Here is a 22576-nt window from a genome sequence, read left to right on the forward strand (position 1 = left end):
TTCTTTTAATTATCATTAGTATTTTTATTATACATATTAGGAATGATAACAAAATTGGTAGAAATATTTGAATGTAATTATAAACATCTCAGTAATTCTCATTAGTATTTTTTTTTTTTTTTATATATAGTTATGTCATTTAAAATTTATTTTTCAGATTTTTAAAATTATTTAATTATATTATCATTATTTATGAATTATATTAAAATGGATTCTATCTCTGGAAGTATATACTAATATATAATCAAAATTAAATTAGTTTACATATATAAAAGATTGAGATCTTACTGATTTGGGCAATCAATTATCTTGTTATTCAGTTTGATTTTTTTTAGGAATGTTTCTGGTAGGATTTTATATTGGACGATATAGTTTTCCTATATACAGTTTGATATACATTAATTATGCATGTTTGTTAGTTTCCTAAATTGTAGGGAATTTATTACATTTATGATTTATTTTTTGGAAAACCCAATAACTCATTTATAACGCAGTGGGTAATTCTCACCAGAATCCGACTCCTTAATTTCGGGTTATTTTTGCAAAATTAACCCGACTCAAAAGTAATTTTGTATTTCTCTTTTATTTATATATAGATAATAAATAGTATACAATATTGTAATGGCTGGGGCGTTATCATCTTGTCAAGCAACTGCAACAGCCAGGATTGCTCGAAGGTGGATTTCAACGTATACTACCTAGTCGTCCTTCATCTTCAGCCGTTGATTGCTGATTATGATGACGTGGAGGAATCTGGTTGGTGATGTAAAGGGTTTGATAATAGCATTTGGAGTGGTATCTTCTCTTGTGAGTTCTGTCAATTAAAAATTAAAAAATACTAATAATAAAGAAACACAAAAATTGAGAAAGTTTCTTCTCTCGATTCTCGTACATGTGTCCGTTTGCAATAAATTAACTTTTTTTCTCCAAATTTATTATTTAAATATATAAAAATATTAAAAATAATAATTAAAATTTATTAAAAATAGAAATCTATATAGTGATATATAACTTATTTATTTCTTTTAATATTTTTTCACAATTAAAATATTTGTTATTATTAGATATAATATTTGTTGCCTTTTTTCCCCAAATATATAGAAAAAATAACTGATAAATTATCTTATGAGTTTTCATGATTGCAACAAAAACATTTTTATTAAATCTATGGGAAAGTTATATATCTAATAGAATTGGTCATTTTTTAATTTATCTTTATAATGGTCATATTGTCTTTATATACATAATCTTATAAGATTCTCCAAATCCTTGCATTTTTATTTAATATATTTCTGTTTTCAAATCCATGTAAATGTCATAAGCTTTATTTCCAGCAGAATTGGATAAAGTTTAATTTATCTTATAATGGTGCTTGATTGTTACATTTCTTTTTCTTAATGTCTTGCTAGCTAGCTATAAATTAAAAATACTCTTTGAACAATCTCACATCATCAGCAAATCAGTGAAACAAACGAAAATTATAATAAAGTTTGATTCATCTCTAATCATGGATGGTTTACTAGGAAATGATCACTTAGATTCATCTTCGACTATGAAGGGTTTACCTTTGCATCTCCTCGACGAGATTCTCTTCAGATTGGAACCCAAATCTCTTGCGATGATGCGATGCACTAATAGATATTTCAAGTCGCATATTTCAGACGACCCAATGTTTGAAACAGAATACTTTTCCCGGGCCATACCCAGCTTGCTTCACATTTGCGGCGACACAGCCTCCATTTATGTCTACTTCCAACCTTTCGTCTCTTCATGGGATGCTATGTCAGAAGGAACTTTTAAATGGTATGAATCAACGCATGAAACCAAATTTTCCCTTTTCGGCTCATCATCTGGCCTTCTCCTACTATACATCGATGGCCTCTTTGTCGTAAATCGCCTCACAAAGAGGTTTCGGTTGTTGGATCACTCTGGATCAATACTTTTGCGTAGAATAGTTGGTGGTGTCAATGTCATGGCTCATAACCATCGTAGAGAAGTGACTGTCGGTTTCGTGGTAAATCCAACAACTAAGAGATTCAAGATTGTCTGCATACTTGAGATGCAGACGAGGTGTGGATATCGATTCGAAATCAGCGACGGAGATTCATGGAGATAATCAAAAACGACCATCACTGATGACTCAAAAAATGATCTTATGAAATGGATGAAACCTGTCTACTTGCATGGCACTTTACATTGGCTTAGAAACGACGGGAGCATCATAGCTTTCAATCCCGAGACAGAGCAAGGACGCTTCATTCCTTCAACTTTCCATAGGGAAGAAGGTATGAAACTGTTATTTGCGGCAGACAATAAGACCAATCGCCTAACCTTAATATCAGGGACAAAAGAAACAGTCTCATTTTACACACTACATAGAAATCTTAAATGGACCCTTGCCAGGAGGATCAAGAACGTATCTATGGAAGCTGATAAAACATACGACTGGAACATGGTTACATACGACAGCACGCGTCTTGTGGTGAGGGTGGTGATGAAATATGCTTTCAAATCTTTGGTTCATGTGTACGACATGGAAGCTGACAGTTGGGGAGGTTTAGGGTCGGCCACAAAATGGTGGACCATCAACGTCTTAAATTCCTATATGTTGACGCCCTCCTTCGTCCCTGTCGAGGAAGAAGACACACATAATTATAAGGCGATTGTAGCATCTAAAGATGATGACCCACGCATCTCTTATCTAAGAGCAGTTATGGAAATCAGTGGTACAACCAAGTAAATTATTTCATGTTTCACTTATTTTGGGTTTATATATATACATACATTGATACATAAAGTTTCTTGATATCTAGGAGAATGTTTGTTTCCCATATGCTTTTCTGATGGTTTCAAGTATTTTGTGTCTAAATAACAGTTGTATAAGAAAATATTTTTAACACAAGCGAGATCTCTCTTTATGTGGATCAATGATTATATATACATAATTAACAGTAATCATGAGGAAGAAAACTTGCAACTTGTAGATAAAAAAATGTCAACCTTCACTTACAATAAAGTCAAGGTTTATCAGTTATCATACAACTGGTAAGAAAACAATTGATACCAATTACATCAGTAGATTAAAGAAAAACATCAAGATGAACAAAAGGAAAAGAATAAAATGTTCCATAATATATTGTAGACAATCCAAATTCATTGATCAAGTCTCACTACCGAGTCAGTTCAATGACCACGAAGGCAGCTTGATGCACCACTTTCCCAAATGACACAAACCAATTGGTGCTTATATTCTTCATCATCAGACTCACTTGCTCCGGTCTCACTATCTGATTCCTTCAAAAAGTCAAAGAAACTTCAAAAAAGTCTAATCATATCCACACTACAGACTTAATATGTAGTGTCATCTACAACAATGGCCGGGGGACGTGAGAATATAGGTTTCTCTCAAGCATTTCATCAAAGCATATATGTTATAAAGATACTGTTCCAATCTGGGCCGGTCCTATACTTTTATTGGCCTAAAGCATTTTCAAAACATGTGATTTTATTTTATATATATATATATTAAATGTAAAAAATTATATTGAATTATTTAAAAAGTACTAAAAATACTCTATTACTTACGAAAATTAACAATTATAAATGTAAAAGTTTTTTATTTTCTGGAAATGATTTTTTTTTTTTGAATAAGCAATAAATCTCTTATTTAAATAAACTAAAATTTAAAGATATTTTACCAAATTATCAAACAAGTGGCCACAGACAAAATAAAAGAAAAAAAAACATAAAAATAATAAAAAAAAACAGGTCAGGTGTCAAACCAGCAACATTGGACATAACAATGGACTAATTTGCTAGTAGACTAAACAGACTATTATGCAAATGTGACCTTTGAATTAACTATATATTTTATAGTCTAAAGCAAATGCTTTGCTTGCCTTATGGACGGACCGGGTTTAGTTCTAATGCTTCATGATGTAGCTTGATATATAAAATAGAATTCCTTCATGTCATTACTAAGGTTAAAACTACAAAATCAAAATTTTCTACACTTAAAAATTAATCACATCAACGTCTCACGACATCAATCAATCAGCTGCGCTTGTATGAAAATCCAACGAAGAAGACAACAGACACCAAAGCCGTTCGAATCATCATCATTAATCATCGCTCTCTTTGCAGATCAAAATTCTCAAGAGAAGGAGATTTATAAAGGAGATTTTAACGAGATATGGCATATTTTTGTAAAACTTTCTTAAAGTACCATATTGTTCTCTATTTTTCAAAAATGTCATATTTGGCATTTATGCCATATATTGTTGTTTACTGAGTTGATTGTCCACTGAGTAGACATCTTGCCAATGTAGATTCGTACAAATTGTTGTCTACTGATAGTTAAAATTGTCTGCAGAAACTCTTCACGAGTCTAAGGATGAAGAAAAACAAGGCAAAATTATTGTTTACAAGAGGTTAAAATGGTATTAAAGTTGTCTACCAAAAATTAAAATTTTCTATCAAAAGTTAAAATTGTTTACCAAATGTCAGAATTGTTGTTCACCAAAACTAGCAGTTTAGGGGATATGGAACATTTGAAAAGCTTTTGCACTGTTCATAGCAAATCTCGTAGTTTTCTCATTATAAATTTCGAAGTAGATAGAATCAACGGGGAAAGATTATACTACCTAGTCCTTCATCTTTAGCCGTTGACTTTTGATTATGATGACGTGGAAGAATCTGGTGACGTATAAGGGGTTTGATAAGTGTTATTAAAAAGGTTAAGCGGGAATAATTTTTTTTTTTTAATTTTAGTTTTTAGTTAAGCAAATGACAACGAAACAAGTTCTTCCACTGATAGCGCAAATCCCTCAATCGATCGTTGGGTTCTTGGAATCTTCATCATCTCTTTGGTCTTCTTCGTTATCGAAGACGACGCAAGCCCATGCTCGTATACTTAAATCCGGAGCTCAAAACGATGGCTATATATCCGCCAAACTCATTGCTTCATACTCCAACTACAGTTGCTTCGACGATGCTGATCTCGTCTTACAATCGATTCCGGATCCTAGTGTTTACTCTTTCTCTTCCCTTATATACGCTTTAACCAAAGCTAAGCTTTTCTCTCAATCGATTGGCGTGTTTTCTCGGATGTTCTCTCATGGGTTGATCCCGGATACTCATGTTCTTCCGAATCTGTTCAAGGTTTGTGCTGAGTTATCTGCTTTTAATGTGGGTAAGCAGATACATTGTGTATCGTGTGTTTCCGGGTTGGATATGGACGCGTTTGTTCAGGGATCTCTGTTTCATATGTACATGAGGTGTGGTAGGATGGGTGATGCACGCAAAGTGTTCGATAGAATGTCTGAGAAGGGTGTTGTGACTTGCAGTGCTTTGCTTTGTGGCTATGCACGAAAAGGTTGCTTAGAAGAGGTGGTTCGTATCTTCTCTGAGATGGAAAAATCAGGTATTGAGCCGAATATTGTGTCTTGGAATGGTGTTCTTAGTGGGTTTAATCGTAGCGGGTTTCATAGGGAAGCAGTGATAATGTTCCAGAAGATGCACCGTATGGGTTTTGGTCCTGATCAGGTTACGGTTTCAAGTGTTCTTCCTTCAGTTGGAGACTCTGAGATGCTGAATTTTGGGAAGCTGATTCATGGGTATGTGATTAAACAGGGTCTACTCAAGGATAAATGTGTCATCAGTGCAATGATTGATATGTATGGCAAGTCTGGAAATGTCTATGGAATCATAAAACTTTTCGATGAAGTTGAGATGATGGAGACCGGGGTGTGCAATGCGTACATTACAGGGCTGTCTCGAAATGGTCTTGTTGACAAGGCACTTGAGATGTTTGAGCTATTCAAGGAACAAAAGATGGATCTTAATGTCGTGTCATGGACTTCGATCATAGCTGGGTGTGCACAGAACGGGAAAGATATCGAAGCCTTGGAACTGTTTAGGGAAATGCAGGTTGCAGGGGTGAAGCCAAACCGTGTAACAATCCCTTCGATGCTTCCAGCTTGCGGAAATATAGCAGCTTTGGGTCACGGGAGATCTACTCATGGATTTGCAGTAAGGGTTCACCTTTCGGATGATTTTCATGTAGGGAGTGCTCTGATTGACATGTATGCTAAATGTGGAAGGATCAACATGTCTCAGATTGTCTTCAGTATGATGCCTACAAAAAACTTAGTTTGCTGGAATTCTTTATTGAATGGATATTCTATGCACGGGAAGGCCAAAGAAGTCATGAGCATATTTGAATCTCTTGTGAGAACGAGGTTAAAGCCTGATTTCATCAGCTTTACAAGTTTATTATCATCATGTGGCCAAGTAGGTTTAACAGATGAAGGATGGAAATATTTCAGCATGATGTCAGAGGAATATGGGATTAAACCAAGGTTGGAACATTATTCCTGCATGGTAAACCTTCTCGGGCGTGCAGGCAAGTTGCAAGAAGCGTATGATTTGATAAAGGAGATGCCTTTTGAGCCAGACTCTTGCGTCTGGGGAGCTTTGCTAAATTCTTGCAGGCTTCAAAACAATGTAGATTTAGCTGAAATTGCAGCAGACAAGCTTTTCAATCTAGAACCCGAAAACCCAGGGACTTACGTTCTTTTGTCCAATATATATGCGGCGAAAGGCATGTGGACAGAAGTAGACAGTATTAGAAACAAGATGGAGAGTCAGGGACTGAAGAAGAACCCGGGATGCAGCTGGATTCAAGTAAAGAACAAAGTGTACACGCTTCTAGCTGGGGACAAGTCCCATCCACAGATAGATCAAATAACAGAGAAGATGGATGAGATTAGGGAAGAGATGAGAAAATCGGGTCACCGCCCAAATTTGGATTTTGCTCTGCAAGATGTGGAGGAGCAAGAGCAAGAGCAGATGTTATGGGGACACAGCGAGAAACTAGCAGTGGTTTTCGGTCTTCTCAACACACCGGATGGTACGCCTCTTCAGGTCATAAAGAACCTTAGGATATGCGGCGACTGTCATTCAGTCATAAAATTTATATCGAGTTACGCAGGTAGAGAGATTTTCGTTAGAGATACAAATAGGTTTCATCATTTTAAAGACGGAATTTGTTCTTGTGGAGATTTCTGGTGATACTAAAAGAAATATGTCTCGTATTCTTTTTATCTACACAAGTGTTTCAGTTTGCTTAAAAAGCTCATCATGGTAGTGCATAATGCTTGGAGAAATTTGGTTCATAATGTTTATACATGAGATAGTTTACATGGTTGTATCGATGAGTCTCATAATCGCAGTTAGATAGGAAACGCGTTTGTCATTAGAAGCTACAATCACCTTCTGCTGCTCATCCTCCTCGACAAAGAACAAGGAGGGTGTGAATTTATAGAAGCCTCGGACGTTACTTGCCCAAGTTGTGGTTGACCCTAAAACTCCCCAACTATTAACTTCCATGTCGTAAACATGAACAACACCTATTAATTTATGCTTCTGCTCCCTCAACACCAGATGTTTGCTGTCGTACACAACAATGTTCCAGCATACAAGCTCATTTTCCTTCATATATACGTTCTTGATCCGCTTGGGGAGGGTCCATTTCGAATTCTCGACTAGTGTGTAAACTGAAATTTCTTCTTTTGTCCCCGATACTAAGGTCAGGCGATTTATCTTATCGTCAGCTGCGAACAACAGTTTCATCTTTGGTTCTCGATGAAATATACAAGGAATCAAGCTAGCTTGCTCTGTATCAGGATTGAATGCTATGATGCTCCCATCGTTTCTCAACCAATGAAGAGTGTCGTCTAAATAAACAGGCTTCATATGCACCATGAGATCACTTTTTGAGCTAGTGGTGATGGTCGTTTCCGATAATCTCCAAGAGTATCCGTCGCTGATTTCGAATGCGTACACCGTTTCCATCTCGTGTATGCAGACAATCTTGAATCTCTTAGTGGAACGATTTCTATTTACGGTGAAACCGACGCACATCGCTCTTTCCATATCAGCAACGTTACGATCAGGCATAAACTTTGAGCCGGAGTGATCCAATAGTCGAAACCTCTTTGTGAGGGGATTCACGACAAAGAGGCCACCGATATATAGTAGGAGAAGGCCGGAGCAGGAGCTAAAAAGGTAACATGGCTCTCTAGACAGTTTTGCCTCATTCCCTAGTGACATAGAATCTCTTGAAGAGGCCAAAGGCAAGCAAAAGATGTAAGTGGCGCCAAAGCAGGAAAGGTGAAACAAGCTTGATCTGGTCCAGACAGAGTATTTTTCGAATTTGGGATCAGATATACAAGATTGGAAATATTTATTCGTGCATCGCATCGTTGCCAGTGATTTGGGTTCCACTTTGAAGAGTATCTCGTCGAGAAGATGCGAAGGTAAACCATTCATGATGAGAGGTAAAAGAATCTCCTTAATTACTTCTGCAATTCTGCTTCGCTAGTTGATGTGAGTATATATATTTTTATGATTTACGAACCAGGGTGCTAAATACAGACAACCAATTTAGCTTGACACGCAGAAAAAGAAGAAAAGAAAAATCAATTTCATTACAGGAAAAAGGCAAGACAATCTCACCATAATACAAGAAAATTAAAGTTACCAAGAAGATAGAATTATTACATTTTGACGGATTTTAAGATAGAATTTTAACTTTTTAATAATCTTTGATGAAATCATGAAAATTCAAAATCTTATATATTTATAATATTTTAGATTGCCAGAATATTTTTATGAAAATTCAGACAGAAAAAGAGAAACAAGTGATATTTAAATAGCAAGATAATAAAAGAAAATTAAAGTTACCAATTTTTTAGTAGATCTTAAAAATAAAATACTCATTAAACGCATATATATAAACTAGATTAAGACCGGTTGAAATTTATTTTATTTATATTGTAACTAGTATTATACCCGGTGCATAGTACCGGAAAATAATCTTTTATAACTCTTGATCTCATAAAAGGATACATACTGTATATGAAAAAATGACATTAATTCATTAGCAAAGGCTTTCAAATAACCATATATGGATCTCATATGAAAAAAACATACACGACACAAATGCATAAGAACAGGAAATACTTTCTTCCAATGGTATGAGAATATAAAAATATTTTGTGATGCTCGTTGGTATATGCCATTTAATTTTGTGTTATTCTTCCTAAAACCAAGTAAAGAAGTAAAACGTTTCAGATGCATAAAATTTTAAAATTTGCTGAAAAATTTCACGAAAAAGAAAGAGAGAGAAAAATTAATGATTACCTTGTATCTTTAGGATTTGATTAAAACATATTTCACTCTTTGGCATCTCTGACGTGGCTCACCTAAGTTCATAAGATGAGGATTAGAATTATGAGAACCATGGTCCTTGGTGACATAAGTTTTTAAGAGGGGATAAATAGCAAAGATGACTGGAATAAGTTACACACATGCTTGTACGTGCTTGAGGGATACGCGACCAATGGATTGACAATATTAGGTCGGCGACCTTCGGATGTTGCATCGACATTTATAAGGGTCCTTGAAAAATCTACCGATGGCTTGATAACCTTTTTCAAAGAGGTTTTCGTGGTAGTGTATATAGAGGCCGGAGGCTATGGTTGATCAAACAAAAGGTATGGATCAGGACCATCAGGTGGTTGGCCAGTCAATATGGTGGTGACTGGTAAATTGGTCATCCAAGATAAAAGTTGTTTTGTGGTGTTTTGTTTTTTTGTATTTAAATTGTTTTTCAAAGAAAAATGGAAAGAGTACAAACTGAAATTGGATTTATATAGAAGATAGATATATTGTAAACCACAATGAACGTGGAGTTATTAGTGGGGAGTAAAACTAGGAATAAATTTTTTTAACCAGTTGTGTTTGTGACTTTTTTTTGTTTTTAAATTTTTATTTTGCATGATCTTATTTTGTTTTTCTCATTAATGGACTTCAAAAAAAAAGAATCTAATGTGGCTTATTTTGATTGGACAGGTGACTTGTGCTTTATAGGATAAAGGATTTTTATATAAAATATAATTTATGTGATTGATTTTTTAAAAAAAATTGGGATAAAACTTCATGCAATAAAATCATAGATAAAATATGATGGCTTAAAAAAAGACACATATTTTGTCAGTTTTATATTGTTAATGATTCTAGATAAGCACCCTTGCTATAACACTGATTAAATTTTATTTTATACAAATTTTGTATATTTTATATTTTAAAATAAAAATTTAATATGTTGTATTAGGTTATATATGTGAAGTTATTTCAACAATGTATATTTTACATCATGACTTGAATGACTTTATTCTTATGGTTCTGATTGGTAACATGAGTTAAGTTGAGTTACGTACTTAACTCAAAAATTATTCAAAAAATGTTACCAATCAAGAACAAAACTAATTTTTTTGAAATTGAGGTTGAGTTCCAATGTGGTATGGTTGATGTACAATTTTGATTTATGTCTTTTTAACTTAAAACATTAGTCAACATCAGGGAAATGTTCATGACTTTAGGATGTGCTAAGTTGAGTTAGCTATTTTTTTAATTAGAAAAACAAAAATACAGTTATATAATACAAAAATTTATTCTTTTTATTTTTTATTTAATTGATATATCAATTTAAATAATTTTTACTGTTTTATTTTATTTAATAACTTAGTTTAATTATAGTTATTTTAAATTTATTATATTTTACCATTTTTTTTATATAATCTGAAATGAAATCGGCATAGATCTAAATATGATAATATTATAAATATTATGGAATGCATGTAGTTAATTTTTTTAATTTCAATGTAACAAAGAAGTTTAGTTAACTTTATGTATATTAAAACTATTTTAGTATTTATATATTTTATTTTTAATACTTTTATTAAATGTATTCACTAATACTTTTTAATACTTATAATTATCAAGTATTTTAAATTAGAATTAATTAAATAATACATACAGCAACATTAACCGCAAAAAATATTTTACCAGTCAATAATTTTTGTAAAATTAATAAATCATATTCTTACAACAATTGTTATTAGATTTTTGTAAGATTAATAAATCATATTCTTATTAGATCACGACACACTAAATAATATTATGATTAATGAATCATACATAGGAAGCCCGTCTAGCTCAGTTGGTAGAGGGCAAGGCTCTTAACCTTGTGGGCGTGTTGTTATAATGTTGAAATTTATATTGTTTTAATTTTATAATTGTTGAGTTTTTTTAAGAAATGCATCTAATCTGAGAAAGTTTTATGAAACTAACAGATAGGAATATCTACGGAAATAAATAATATTAGGAAAAAGACAAAAAAAAAATAAAAAAGAAGGAGGAGATGTCAGATATATCCCTCAACCACGTTTTAATTCACACAGAGCCACAACACCACCACCAATCATCAAATCAAATAACAACATTTCTCTCTTCTCGATTTGAATCCATTTCCTTCTCAGGTACGGTGATGATTTCTTCATTAGATCGATCTTTTGTTTTTTAACTCACTGTTCTCAGGTTTATTGATTTGTTCCCGCCTCGCGCGCGTTGTGACTTTTTCCACAGGAACTGTTTGATTTGATATCGATCTGTGACAATGGGAGAGACTAGTATCGACATGGAGGAAGGCACTCTCGAGATCGGAATGGGTTAGTCACCTCCTCCTCACCGATCTTTTTATTCGATCACATCTGTACAACGTTTTGTTTGGTTGACTAACGGATTAGATAGATTCCTACATTATTATTGGCTTTGGTTTTCGTTATCGAATTTTTCATTTCATAATAAGAATCTCAGATTTGAGCGATGCGATCGATCTATGTTAAACCTCTAGTTTTGATTTCGCCTAGTTTTGGAATTGGAAGTTGTCGATTAGTAAGTGACTAGTGTTTGCCTTGCTTTACTTTTGATTGTTCAGTCGTGTGATTGTTCGCTTAATGCTATAGTGATTTTTTAGCTTATAAGAGACTGATTTGAGAATCTTTGAAATTTTAGAGTACAGAACTGTCTCCGGGGTTGCAGGACCCTTGGTCATCCTTGACAAAGTGAAGGTATTATTAGAAAAAGAGAAGCTTTCACATCCAATTGAAGCTTTTTGGTTTCTGAAGGGACACTGACTGTAGATATTTGTTGAATTGTATGTTACATCAGGGTCCAAAGTACCAGGAGATTGTTAATATTCGTTTAGGTGATGGATCCACTAGACGTGGTCAGGTCTTGGAGGTTGATGGTGAGAAAGCTGTTGTCCAGGTTAGTGATATTCCGTGTTACTTTTTGACGTGAATACTGTTGAATCTCAGGTGTAAAAATGTACGTTATACACTTGCTTGCTGTAGAGGTCACTGTCCTCAATGATTTTATACATGTACAGGTTTTTGAAGGAACGTCTGGAATTGACAACAAATTTACCACCGTGCAATTCACTGGAGAGGTGTTTACTATAAAGCCTTTTTCTCTTTTAAAGCTTTTGGCAGATTGGTTAAAAAATTTATTGGCAGTTATCTGAAATCTAAAGGATGCTTTGCTTACAGTTTTTTCTTTTTCCTATTTAACTGTTTTTGTTATTGATGTGTGTTTTCAGGTACTGAAAACCCCTGTATCATTGGACATGCTTGGGCGCATTTTTAACGGCTCAGGAAAGCCAATTGATAATGGCCCACCTATTTTGCCAGAGGCATACCTTGATATTTCTGGTGAGCGTTGATTGCCTCATTGTGTGTGTGATCTCTAAAGAATTTTTTTTCCTGTTTTTAATGGTTGTTGCTGATATTATTTATAGGAAGCTCAATCAACCCCAGTGAAAGAACCTACCCTGAAGAGATGATACAAACGGGGATTTCTACCATTGATGTCATGAACTCCATTGCTCGTGGACAGAAGATTCCTCTTTTCTCTGCTGCTGGTCTACCACATAATGAAATCGCTGCTCAAATTTGTCGTCAGGCTGGTCTTGTTAAGCGGTTGGAAAAGACTGAGAACTTACTTCAGGAGGTAACCATTTGCATCATTACCACCACTCAAGGACTTTTGTTATCCAAGTATCATGCTGAATTCTAAGTGCCTGTTTATGTTATGCCCATTCAGTTTCTAAGTAATATAGAGGGATAGAAGTATATCTACGAATACGTGGTACATGTAAAGGGTTCTATTTTGTGATGTCATTTACTTTTCTGATACTCAACTTTTGTGAAGATCAATAGCAGATTCTCAATTCCTCTACTGTTTCGTCTGCCTTGTAAAATCCCTCATTAGTTCCCTTGTGTTTTTCCAGGACCATGGAGAGGACAATTTTGCAATTGTTTTTGCAGCTATGGGTGTGAACATGGAGACAGCCCAGTTCTTCAAGCGTGATTTTGAAGAAAATGGATCGATGGAAAGAGTTACCCTTTTCCTGAACCTGGTAATTTACTACTAGTGATTTCTATGCTTTTTATCCTACTTCTTTTAGTACATCTGTGATTAATTGAGCTTATATCTGCATTTTTCGAACAGGCCAATGACCCAACCATCGAGAGAATTATCACTCCTCGAATTGCCCTTACGACCGCTGAATATTTGGCTTATGAATGTGGGAAGCATGTGCTGGTTATATTGACAGACATGAGTTCTTATGCAGATGCTCTTCGTGAGGTAATGACTTTTATCACGGGTCTCTGTGTCTGTCCTATGATACAGAACTTGATTTCGGTTTAAAAAAAAAAATAACAAACGACAATTCTAGGTTTCTGCTGCTCGAGAAGAAGTTCCTGGAAGACGTGGATATCCGGGTTATATGTATACAGATCTTGCAACTATCTATGAGCGGGCAGGACGTATTGAAGGAAGAAAGGGTTCCATTACCCAAATCCCTATCCTGACTATGCCTAATGACGGTAAATATCATATTGTTCTTCGATTCTCTTCGTAATATATGTTTTTGATTGAAAAATGCTCATAATATCTCTTGTTATTAAACCTCAGATATCACTCACCCTACTCCGGATCTTACTGGTTACATTACTGAGGGTCAGATATATATTGATAGGCAACTTCACAACAGACAGGTTTCATAAGCTTGACTCTTTTTGCAGATCTCTTATGAGTATTATTTCTAATACATCTACCTAAGCCAAAAAAGGTTTCTCATCCATTTACAATGATCTCTGATTCTGTCTTGGTTCTTCCCTAAAACAGATTTATCCACCCATTAACGTGCTTCCATCACTTTCTCGATTAATGAAGGTAGCGATGCAATTCGATTATACCCTTATGGATTCACATGGATTGAAACATACTATCATCACTTATTAACTTAATAATTGTTCCTCTACAGAGTGCTATTGGTGAAGGAATGACTCGCAAAGACCATTCTGATGTGTCCAACCAGGTTCCCTACCTATATAGAACCTTACTTGCCGAGAGTAGCTCACATGGTAATATAGTAGTATCGAATTTTTCAGTTGACAGCATTCTCTTTACTTTCAGCTGTATGCAAATTATGCAATCGGAAAAGATGTTCAAGCCATGAAAGCTGTTGTTGGAGAAGAAGCTCTTTCTTCTGAGGATCTGGTACCTTACTCTGACTTCATCATATTCATGTTGTTATCAAAATACTCACAACAACAGTTACTAACATTACAACAATTGATTGTGTTTTGTAGCTGTATTTAGAGTTTCTGGATAAATTTGAGAGGAAGTTTGTGATGCAAGGGGCATATGATACAAGAAACATCTTCCAGTCGCTTGACTTGGCATGGACACTACTCCGTATCTTCCCACGTGAGCTTCTTCACCGTATTCCCGCTAAGACACTTGATCAATTCTACAGCCGTGACTCCACAAACTAAGCCTTTTAAACGACCTCACCTATTACTCCATTCTCATCTTGTTTGGAACTTCAAATCATATCTAGAGAAGAAAACAGGATTGATTGCGTGAAACACCATAAAAAACTCAAGAGAATTGTGAATTTGCGATTTTTTCTATTTGTTTCTCGTTTGTATAATAAAAGGTTTGTGTAGGGAAACTTCGTAAAAAAAGCTATTTATAAGCCTTCTGCTGCATCTGTTTTCCAAACTGGTGAATCATATCTTTTTGTTATTGTGTAATAAATTTCTTTCTTCACTTTTATGTATACATATGTGCCATCGTTTCTGCAATTCGTTGAATTGGGTATACTGTCCGATTGCATAATCACCACAACGAATTCACATCGATAATCACCACAACATCATACTTTTTATTGGGCAGGAAAAGATATTTGGTCTATCAATTGTTATCTGCTGATGAAAACCACCACAAATGATCAGCTCGTTTCGTTTCATAATTTGGGTGGATATATTAATTAAGATAACATTCTTTTGATATAATGTTCTAATCACAAATATAAAACGACAAAACTATGTAATTCACAAATTCAGTTCAAAGACACAGGACCTTTATGGTATACCAATGAGCAACAGTCACTCTAATCCATCCTAATTTAGTCTAACAAGTTCTCTATTTTTTGGTATCCTCTAATGATATATGTAATCCTTGAATCCCATCAAAACACGGACTGCACTGAGCCGCAGGGAAAAAACAAAACATCAACTCTCTGTCATCTTTTGTTCCAACATTTCATTCCATCCACCATGAAAGGAAACTGTCCTGCCCAATAAAAAGGATAATGTAAGAACCAACAGCCAACACGCATTACTGTTATCTTATATGCACATCGATAACAAGCTTCTCTAACCAAGAGCCAGCCAACACATATAGTACTTCATCTTATATGCACATTGATAATAAGCTTATATGCGAGTGTGTGTCTCTGTGTCTAGTGCATTATGTTGTAGGAGAGGAAACTATGTTGAATTAAATAGATTAGTTGATGTTTACAACATATGATCACTGATGATAAGTTCTAGTTCACTGATGACAAATCCCTTAACCACTCTATTGTTGAGATAGGGGAAATTTCTAGTTCGAAACTTGGGATTTGGGAAAAATGGACAGTTACCAGCAATCAAACACGCTAGACTTTGTACTCGCCGACATGCATCCATTTGGTAGATGACCACTTGTTCCCTTTAATCACAGGACATCCACCTAGAATTAACAAAACATATATTAGCAACCATACGCTCAATGGTATAGGGGAAAAACAAGATCTAGAAAAGTGTTTCGAATGGTTTTCAAAACCGAAGGTAGTTTACCATGCAAACTTGTAGGATCCAGTGTAGCATCAGGTCTCATGCTCCAGAAAAGCAATGCATCGCCCATCCTTGGCTTTACAGAAAGTCCCTTTTTCCCACACTCAGAGAGCTCATTATACCATGATACAGAACTAAAATTCATATTGGCAGCAGGGAAAACTGTTTCACCGCCTTCTTCAACATCCGACCTGTACAATAAAGGGTTTGGAAGACAAGATTGTTACATACAGAACCTAACAACCTTTCAAAAAAAAAAAAAAAAAAAAAAAGAGAGATGAGCAAATCTTACAGATACATAAGCATTGTAGCCATACGTTGACCTCCATTTTTAGTGTTGAACGTATCAACAAAATAATCATAGTGTGGTTCATACTTTTGCCCTGCTTCGTAGTGAAGAACTTGAAGTCCTTCACCATGATCTGCACATTTTCATCATACAAGAAAAAAGATGCACACATTCATTATTCATCATACCGAATGATCTCATTTTGACAATTAAATCAAAAATATAACAGATGAATGCATCTATCTATACATGGAAGTCCAAAAACTGCAAGTGATGATTGAAAAAGCGTCTAATACCTGCTGGAATAAAGGTGTAATCTGCTATTCTTTTCTCAATGGTTTTAATGATTTTGTCCCTTCCTCTCCTAAGAAAAGTCCCTGAGCTTGTACGCACCCTGAAGATTTAACACAAAAATCATCAAAAACAATCCATAATGCTTTGCTTGATAAATAAATTTAAAAAAAAAAAAAAAAAGATTCATCTGAGACATGATGAAACAATCTTCAAAACGAACCTGCTATCCTTGCTCTTGCCGGTTTGGCTATCTACAACAGTTGACTTCACCATATGTGGTTTGGCAAGACTGATTAAATATTCACATTCTTCCTTGGACTGGTCAAATCAATCATTCAATCAATAAATTAATCTTCAAGTTTTGATTTTTAATTTGGTTCCAACATGCATCAATTTCTAATTAACAGACTAAAATATCATCAAACTAAGAAACCAAACACACACACACAAATTAGCTTGAACAATGAACAAGACCCATGATGAGTCGCAGCAAGAAACACTAACCAAGAAGTTATGGTAAACGAAAGCTCGAGGCTCCCAAGAAAGCACTTCAGTCCACTGGTCTCCTCTCGTCCCAAGTCCCTCACTTCTGTATTCCAAAAAAATGAAACAACTTTTTTAATCATATAAGGGAGATCAATGAAAAAGGAGGAAATTTCAGGGTTTCATGCAAATAACAGAGTAGGCTTCTCTTTTTCACCTCTCAGTGGCAGCTCGTCGGAAATAAGAGAGATCAATAGGAGAAGAATCGTCGTTGTTGTTGTTGTTGTTGGTAATAGGAAGAGAGAAAACACCAAAAGCCAAAAGCATTAAGAGAACAATCGTTAGCATAAACAACATAAACAGAACCAGCATCAATGTCGACCATTTCCTCGCTTGGAATCTCGACTGTCTCACTTTCGCCATCCAAGATCGATTCACCGCCAACAAACAACAAACAATCTACAAAATTTGTAAAACGAAAAAGAGAGAGAGATCGAAACAAATAGCGAATCCTAAAACCTCTCTTTGAGATGCAGAAAAAAAAAAAAAAAAAAAAAAAAAAAAAAAAAAAAAAAAAAAAANTATTTCGGGAAACTAAATAACGTTTCTTCCTTTTTGTAAGAAAAAGAAGAAGAAAATGATTTGTATGTCTCTCTCTCTCTGTTTCTATGTTCTAACGCTATGGAATGACGTATTTACTCTTTGAGACGTGATGATGTGGCACTATTTTATGTTGGGTAAGTAGGGGTGATTTCGTCATTTACTTGTGATTTGGTTCTTTTTTTTTTCCAGCACAATGTTTTAGTTTATTACACCTGATGAATTCAACCAATGGGCTATTTTGTTGATTACTACATTTCCATACAAAACTACATATACATATATAGTCTTTATCTTTGACTACAAAATCTACAATATTTATGGTATTTCTCTTTTCATTTTTCCTTTTTTTAATTAGTATATTCAAAACTATTATAAATTTTGATGGAAATATATAGTAACCAAATTTTTCAAAAGAACAAAAAAACATGTTGTAACCAATCCTAATAAAATGTACTGTATAGTGTATAGTTTGTATTCACAAACGTTGGTACATAAATAATGTAATTTCTCGTTGTTAAATCTTGACAAAGACACAGATTTACTCACTAAAAAAGAAAAAGAAAAAAAGACACAGATTTACTGAATAAAAGTAATAAATAAAATATACTACTATTGTAAAGATGTGCTGAAACCCACATTAACGAAATTATTACGCGGATTACATAACGAGAAAAGCCAACTTTGTCAACGGCACGTTTGCTAGTTAATAATACTACATTTTACCAAAAAAAATTCACCAACTTCCATGCTGCTGAAACAGATTGGGCTTACTAGGCTTAAGTTAAATGAGCTTACTCATACGCATATCAGGCCTATCTAAGCCTGCAATCTGGATCACAAAACTATAAATCGTTTCATCATCATCAAGAATGAGTGTAACACAAAATCATAGACGTGCGTGCTTGATATACAACATATATATATTCATATTAATTATCACAATAAACTCGCATAAAAATACTATATACTATAAATTCTTAGTATATTGGATCAGCAAATTCAATTTCGTCCACAACAAGAAACCCATGTTTGTGTTCCCATCTCAATCTTCCCAAAAAAAAAAAAAAAATACACTCTTTCAATCATGTTTCACATGCATTTATACAACAACGAAACTCGTCGACCTTAGGTAATCCAAAAAGAGTACCAAACGACTTATCGATCATTCTTTGAATATTTTTTTTCAAGAAAGATATACATCCATGACCATGATCGCCTGCGTGCTCGTGGTCTTCGTCGTCATCAACTGGCACTTCACGCCAATACATAGGCTTGGAAGAAGTTTCTGGATCAAAGAGAGGCTCTTTAACTTTAACGTAACACCATTTAGAGGACTTAGGCTTATGCTCGAACGGAGGCGTTTGTGTCCCAGCTGGATAACGAGACGGAATCAGATTCTTTAACGACACATACTCCTCTGTCTTCTTCTCATTCTCCAGCGTCCGCACCGACGGCAATATTTGGTAAGAACCCAGTTTTTGGTTTTACTGATTGAGTTCTGCTTTTGTGTTCCCCCCTATGTTTGGACTACTAATAAGCAAGAAAGGTTACTAGAGATTAAGGTCGGTGTAGGACTTAAATTAAATACTAGTCCTAGCTTGTAAGAATAGGATGGAGAAGACAGTGTGTTGTTTAGCTAGGTCTTCTGAAGGTAAAGTAATGTGTAATTACCAAAGCTAATCGGATTAGGATGTAAGATTAGAGAAGAATTAAGCTTTGGAAGGAGTCTTTAATTTCTTTTTTTATTAGTCCTAAACCATTTGTCATTAGGATATCTATTAAGACATTTGATATTTTTAGTTTTAGTTGTGCAATCCAATAAGCTAGGGTTGAAACTATCATATCTGTTTATTTTTAATAATAAGAGAATATTTTGGACTCCTTACAATTATGATTTGCCGGTCAGAAAATTGTCTTGGTCAAGATCAAATGACTCTAGAGAAACAATTAGCATCATCCAATTATTTTACTCAATCTACATGACTCACATGATCTTAGCTCCTAAAAAGTTGGTCACACATCAGATAATACGTACGTGTAATCGACTAATGTGTTCTAATGTATGAGTATATATGACTAGGTAGTCTTATATACAGTCATATATTTGCAAATAAAATTCGTAATTTTTTTCATGAAATTACTTGACCTTTGGCAGGCATAGATAAAAAGTTTAACATAATCAGTTGAACTTCGTTCGGGTATATGATTACAATACGAACAGTACGAATATACTTTTTCTCTATGATTTGAATCATAGGTTTAATGGAAATTTCAAATTTAAATGGTATATGAACAATTTAACTGGCTCCTATGAAATGGTTATGTTTATATATACGAATTTGGAATCTGGATAGTGACAAGCAACGTGATACAAATCCTTATTACCAATATGATTTATTTGATCATAGATCACATAACTATATGGTAGTATAGCTCCAAATCCAAATGAATGCTTTAAAACGACGCCGCTTCAGTATTCATTTGGAAGCAAAGCAAATTTGACCTTTTTCAATAATTTTGTGTATTCATAGAAAAACTAAAAAAAGTGAACTTCCTTCTTCTTCACAATCGCCACTCTGCTCCGTTCGACGTTTAGAAGAGAGTGACCACCAAAATCTTCCACTAATGGCGTTAATACGATCAAAACTCCATCTTTCTCGAACCCTTTCCTTCATCAAACCCCTTTTACCAAAACCTTTCTCCACCTCCGCAACTTCTCTACTCCATGACCACGAAACCGACGAATCCGCCGCCGCCGTGGACGTCTCTGTCCCTATCTCACCTTCGTTAACTCCAGAAGACACACAAACAGTAGAAAATTTACACTCAATCATCAAAGATCACTACCGCAAAAACCCTACCAACTCCAACGACGCCGTCTTAAACCCTAGCTTAACCCTCCCATCACTCTCCCTCGATTTCTCCCAAATCGAAGCTTCTCGAATCTCTCCTTCCGTCGTGCGATGCGTCATAGAGAAGTGCGGCGGTGTCCGCCACGGGATCCCTCTTCACCAGTCTCTAGCTTTCTTCAATTGGGCAACTTCACGAGACGAATACGACCACGAATCGCCTCATCCTTACAACGAAATGATCGATCTTTCCGGAAAGGTTAGACAATTCGACTTAGCTTGGCACTTGATTGATCTAATGAAATCAAGAAACGTCGAGATTTCGATTGAGACCTTCACAATTTTGATTAGACGTTATGTTAGAGCTGGATTAGCTTCGGAAGCTGTACATTGCTTTAACCGTATGGAAGATTACGGTTGCGTTCCTGATAAAATCGCGTTTTCGATTGTTATTAGTAACCTTTCTAGGAAGAGGAGAGCTAGTGAAGCTCAGTGTTTTTTCGATAGCTTGAAAGATAGGTTCGAGCCTGATGTTATAGTTTACACCAACTTGGTTCGTGGTTGGTGTAGAGCTGGTGAGATCTCTGAGGCAGAGAGAGTGTTCAAGGAGATGAAAGTGGCTGGGATTGAACCTAATGTGTATACTTACAGTATTGTGATTGATGCCTTGTGTAGATGCGGGCAGATCAGCCGTGCTCATGATGTTTTCGCGGATATGTTGGATTCGGGTTGTGCTCCGAATGCTATTACTTTCAATAACTTGATGAGGGTTCATGTCAAAGCAGGGAGAACAGAGAAGGTTCTGCAGGTTTATAACCAGATGAAGAAGCTAGGATGTGAGCCTGATACTATTACTTATAATTTTCTGATTGAGACACATTGCAGAGACGAGAATCTTGAAAACGCGGTCAAGGTTTTGAACACGATGATCAAGAAGAAGTGCGATGTGAATGCTTCAACTTTCAATACGATATTTAGGTACATCGAGAAGAAGAGAGACGTGAATGGTGCGCATAGGATGAATTCGAAGATGATGGAAGCCAAATGTGAGCCGAATACGGTGACTTATAATGTACTGATGAGGATGTTTGCCGGATCGAAATCTACTGATATGGTTTTGAAGATGAAGAAAGAGATGGATGATAAAGAAGTTGAGCCGAATGTGAATACTTACAGGCTTTTGGTTACAATGTTTTGTGGGATGGGACATTGGAATAATGCTTATAAGTTGTTTAAAGAAATGGTTGAAGACAAGTGTTTGACACCGAGCTTGCCTTTATATGAGATGGTTCTTTCACAGTTAAGAAAAGCTGGGCAGTTGAAGAAGCATGAAGAGTTAGTGGAGAAGATGATTCAGAAGGGACTCGTCGCTCGGCCATTGTAGGAAACCTTCCCAAGCATCAAAGAAGACACTTTTTTTTCTTTCTCAGTCATTTTTATGGATGCTTTTAAAGCTATTTTATTGTCGATCAGATTGTAACTTCATTTTGGGCACAACACTGGATAAACTTGCGTCTAGAAGTATTATTGTACCATGTACTCTCTTTTTTTTCTTTCTTGATTTATACTATGTTCTTCGTTTACTCTAGAAATATAACTTTTTTGGGTAACCATGGGAGTATGATGACAAATACTAAATGTTTTGCCTGCTTAGGTTCTGCAGATCAAAGTGATGAAACATAATAGATCAACTCGTAAGAACACATGACAAAAGACATGTCATGTCATGTGGTATAAGATATGATATCGCAACAGACCAAGAAAGCTGTTCAAGACAGAGATTAATTAAACAACAATGAGACCAGATATCTAGTTGAGAAGTTGGCTCTGAGTGGTATAGCATCGATCTTGGTCAATGTTCTTTTAATTTATTAATTTTGATGTATTGAATTGTTGTTTTTTTAAAGGAGATTATATACTGGTTTTACAAGATTAACGTTATTTAATACTTAAAAGATTCC

General features: G+C 35.0%; 5 protein-coding genes and 1 pseudogene across 6 annotated transcripts; 4 read left to right on the forward strand and 2 right to left on the reverse strand.

Annotated features, from left to right (window-relative positions):
• On the forward strand, positions 1553-2740 carry LOC104778797 (annotated as a pseudogene).
• On the forward strand, positions 4764-7165 carry LOC104776144 (pentatricopeptide repeat-containing protein At1g20230-like). Its single transcript, XM_010500157.2, has one exon. It carries the CDS (start codon positions 4786-4788, stop codon positions 7069-7071), a length of 2286 nt encoding a protein of 761 aa, XP_010498459.1. The 5' UTR covers positions 4764-4785; the 3' UTR covers positions 7072-7165.
• Positions 7180-8412, reverse strand: LOC104776142 (putative F-box/kelch-repeat protein At1g20940). Its single transcript, XM_010500156.2, has one exon. It carries the CDS (start codon positions 8329-8331, stop codon positions 7198-7200), a length of 1134 nt encoding a protein of 377 aa, XP_010498458.1. The 5' UTR covers positions 8332-8412; the 3' UTR covers positions 7180-7197.
• Positions 11288-15033, forward strand: LOC104776145 (V-type proton ATPase subunit B3-like). Its single transcript, XM_010500158.2, has 15 exons — positions 11288-11384; positions 11491-11573; positions 11920-11975; positions 12076-12174; positions 12296-12355; positions 12506-12617; positions 12704-12915; positions 13196-13324; positions 13417-13554; positions 13646-13796; positions 13885-13967; positions 14098-14145; positions 14237-14290; positions 14389-14472; positions 14565-15033. Exons 2-15 carry the CDS (start codon positions 11522-11524, stop codon positions 14748-14750), a joined length of 1464 nt encoding a protein of 487 aa, XP_010498460.1. The 5' UTR covers positions 11288-11384; positions 11491-11521; the 3' UTR covers positions 14751-15033.
• Positions 15242-17714, reverse strand: LOC104776146 (probable prolyl 4-hydroxylase 3). Of its 2 annotated transcripts, none has more exons than XM_010500161.2 (8): positions 17381-17714; positions 17185-17269; positions 16901-16998; positions 16683-16780; positions 16390-16519; positions 16101-16288; positions 15905-15993; positions 15242-15547 (listed from the first exon to the last, which is right to left on the reverse strand). In XM_010500161.2, the coding sequence occupies exons 1-7, from the start codon at positions 17584-17586 to the stop codon at positions 15920-15922; spliced, it is 879 nt and encodes a 292-aa protein (XP_010498463.1). In that variant the 5' UTR covers positions 17587-17714; the 3' UTR covers positions 15242-15547; positions 15905-15919. The 2 variants fall into 2 exon arrangements, with proteins under 2 accessions (XP_010498463.1, XP_010498461.1); XM_010500159.2 differs by having other exon boundaries at positions 15242-15552.
• On the forward strand, positions 20284-22166 carry LOC104776147 (pentatricopeptide repeat-containing protein At1g20300, mitochondrial-like). Its single transcript, XM_010500162.2, has one exon. It carries the CDS (start codon positions 20392-20394, stop codon positions 21997-21999), a length of 1608 nt encoding a protein of 535 aa, XP_010498464.1. The 5' UTR covers positions 20284-20391; the 3' UTR covers positions 22000-22166.

Source organism: Camelina sativa, chromosome 3, assembly GCF_000633955.1.
Source record: "Camelina sativa cultivar DH55 chromosome 3, Cs, whole genome shotgun sequence".
NCBI lineage: Eukaryota > Viridiplantae > Streptophyta > Magnoliopsida > Brassicales > Brassicaceae > Camelina > Camelina sativa.

Excerpts from the sequence above, each read along its gene's own strand:
- LOC104776144 (XM_010500157.2), top strand. The coding sequence starts at position 4,786 with ATGACAACGAAACAAGTTCTTCCACTGATAGCGCAAATCCCTCAATCG.
- LOC104776142 (XM_010500156.2), bottom strand. The coding sequence starts at position 8,331 with ATGAATGGTTTACCTTCGCATCTTCTCGACGAGATACTCTTCAAAGTG.
- LOC104776145 (XM_010500158.2), top strand. The coding sequence starts at position 11,522 with ATGGGAGAGACTAGTATCGACATGGAGGAAGGCACTCTCGAGATCGGA. Across the intron at positions 11,976-12,075 it reads TCATCCTTGACAAAGTGAAG|GGTCCAAAGTACCAGGAGAT; the intron begins GTATTATTAGAA and ends ATGTTACATCAG. Across the intron at positions 12,356-12,505 it reads CCGTGCAATTCACTGGAGAG|GTACTGAAAACCCCTGTATC; the intron begins GTGTTTACTATA and ends GTGTGTTTTCAG.
- LOC104776146 (XM_010500161.2), bottom strand. The coding sequence starts at position 17,586 with ATGGCGAAAGTGAGACAGTCGAGATTCCAAGCGAGGAAATGGTCGACA. Across the intron at positions 16,999-17,184 it reads TCGTTTACCATAACTTCTTG|TCCAAGGAAGAATGTGAATA; the intron begins GTTAGTGTTTCT and ends TGATTTGACCAG. Across the intron at positions 16,289-16,389 it reads GCTACAATGCTTATGTATCT|GTCGGATGTTGAAGAAGGCG; the intron begins GTAAGATTTGCT and ends TTTATTGTACAG.
- LOC104776147 (XM_010500162.2), top strand. The coding sequence starts at position 20,392 with ATGGCGTTAATACGATCAAAACTCCATCTTTCTCGAACCCTTTCCTTC.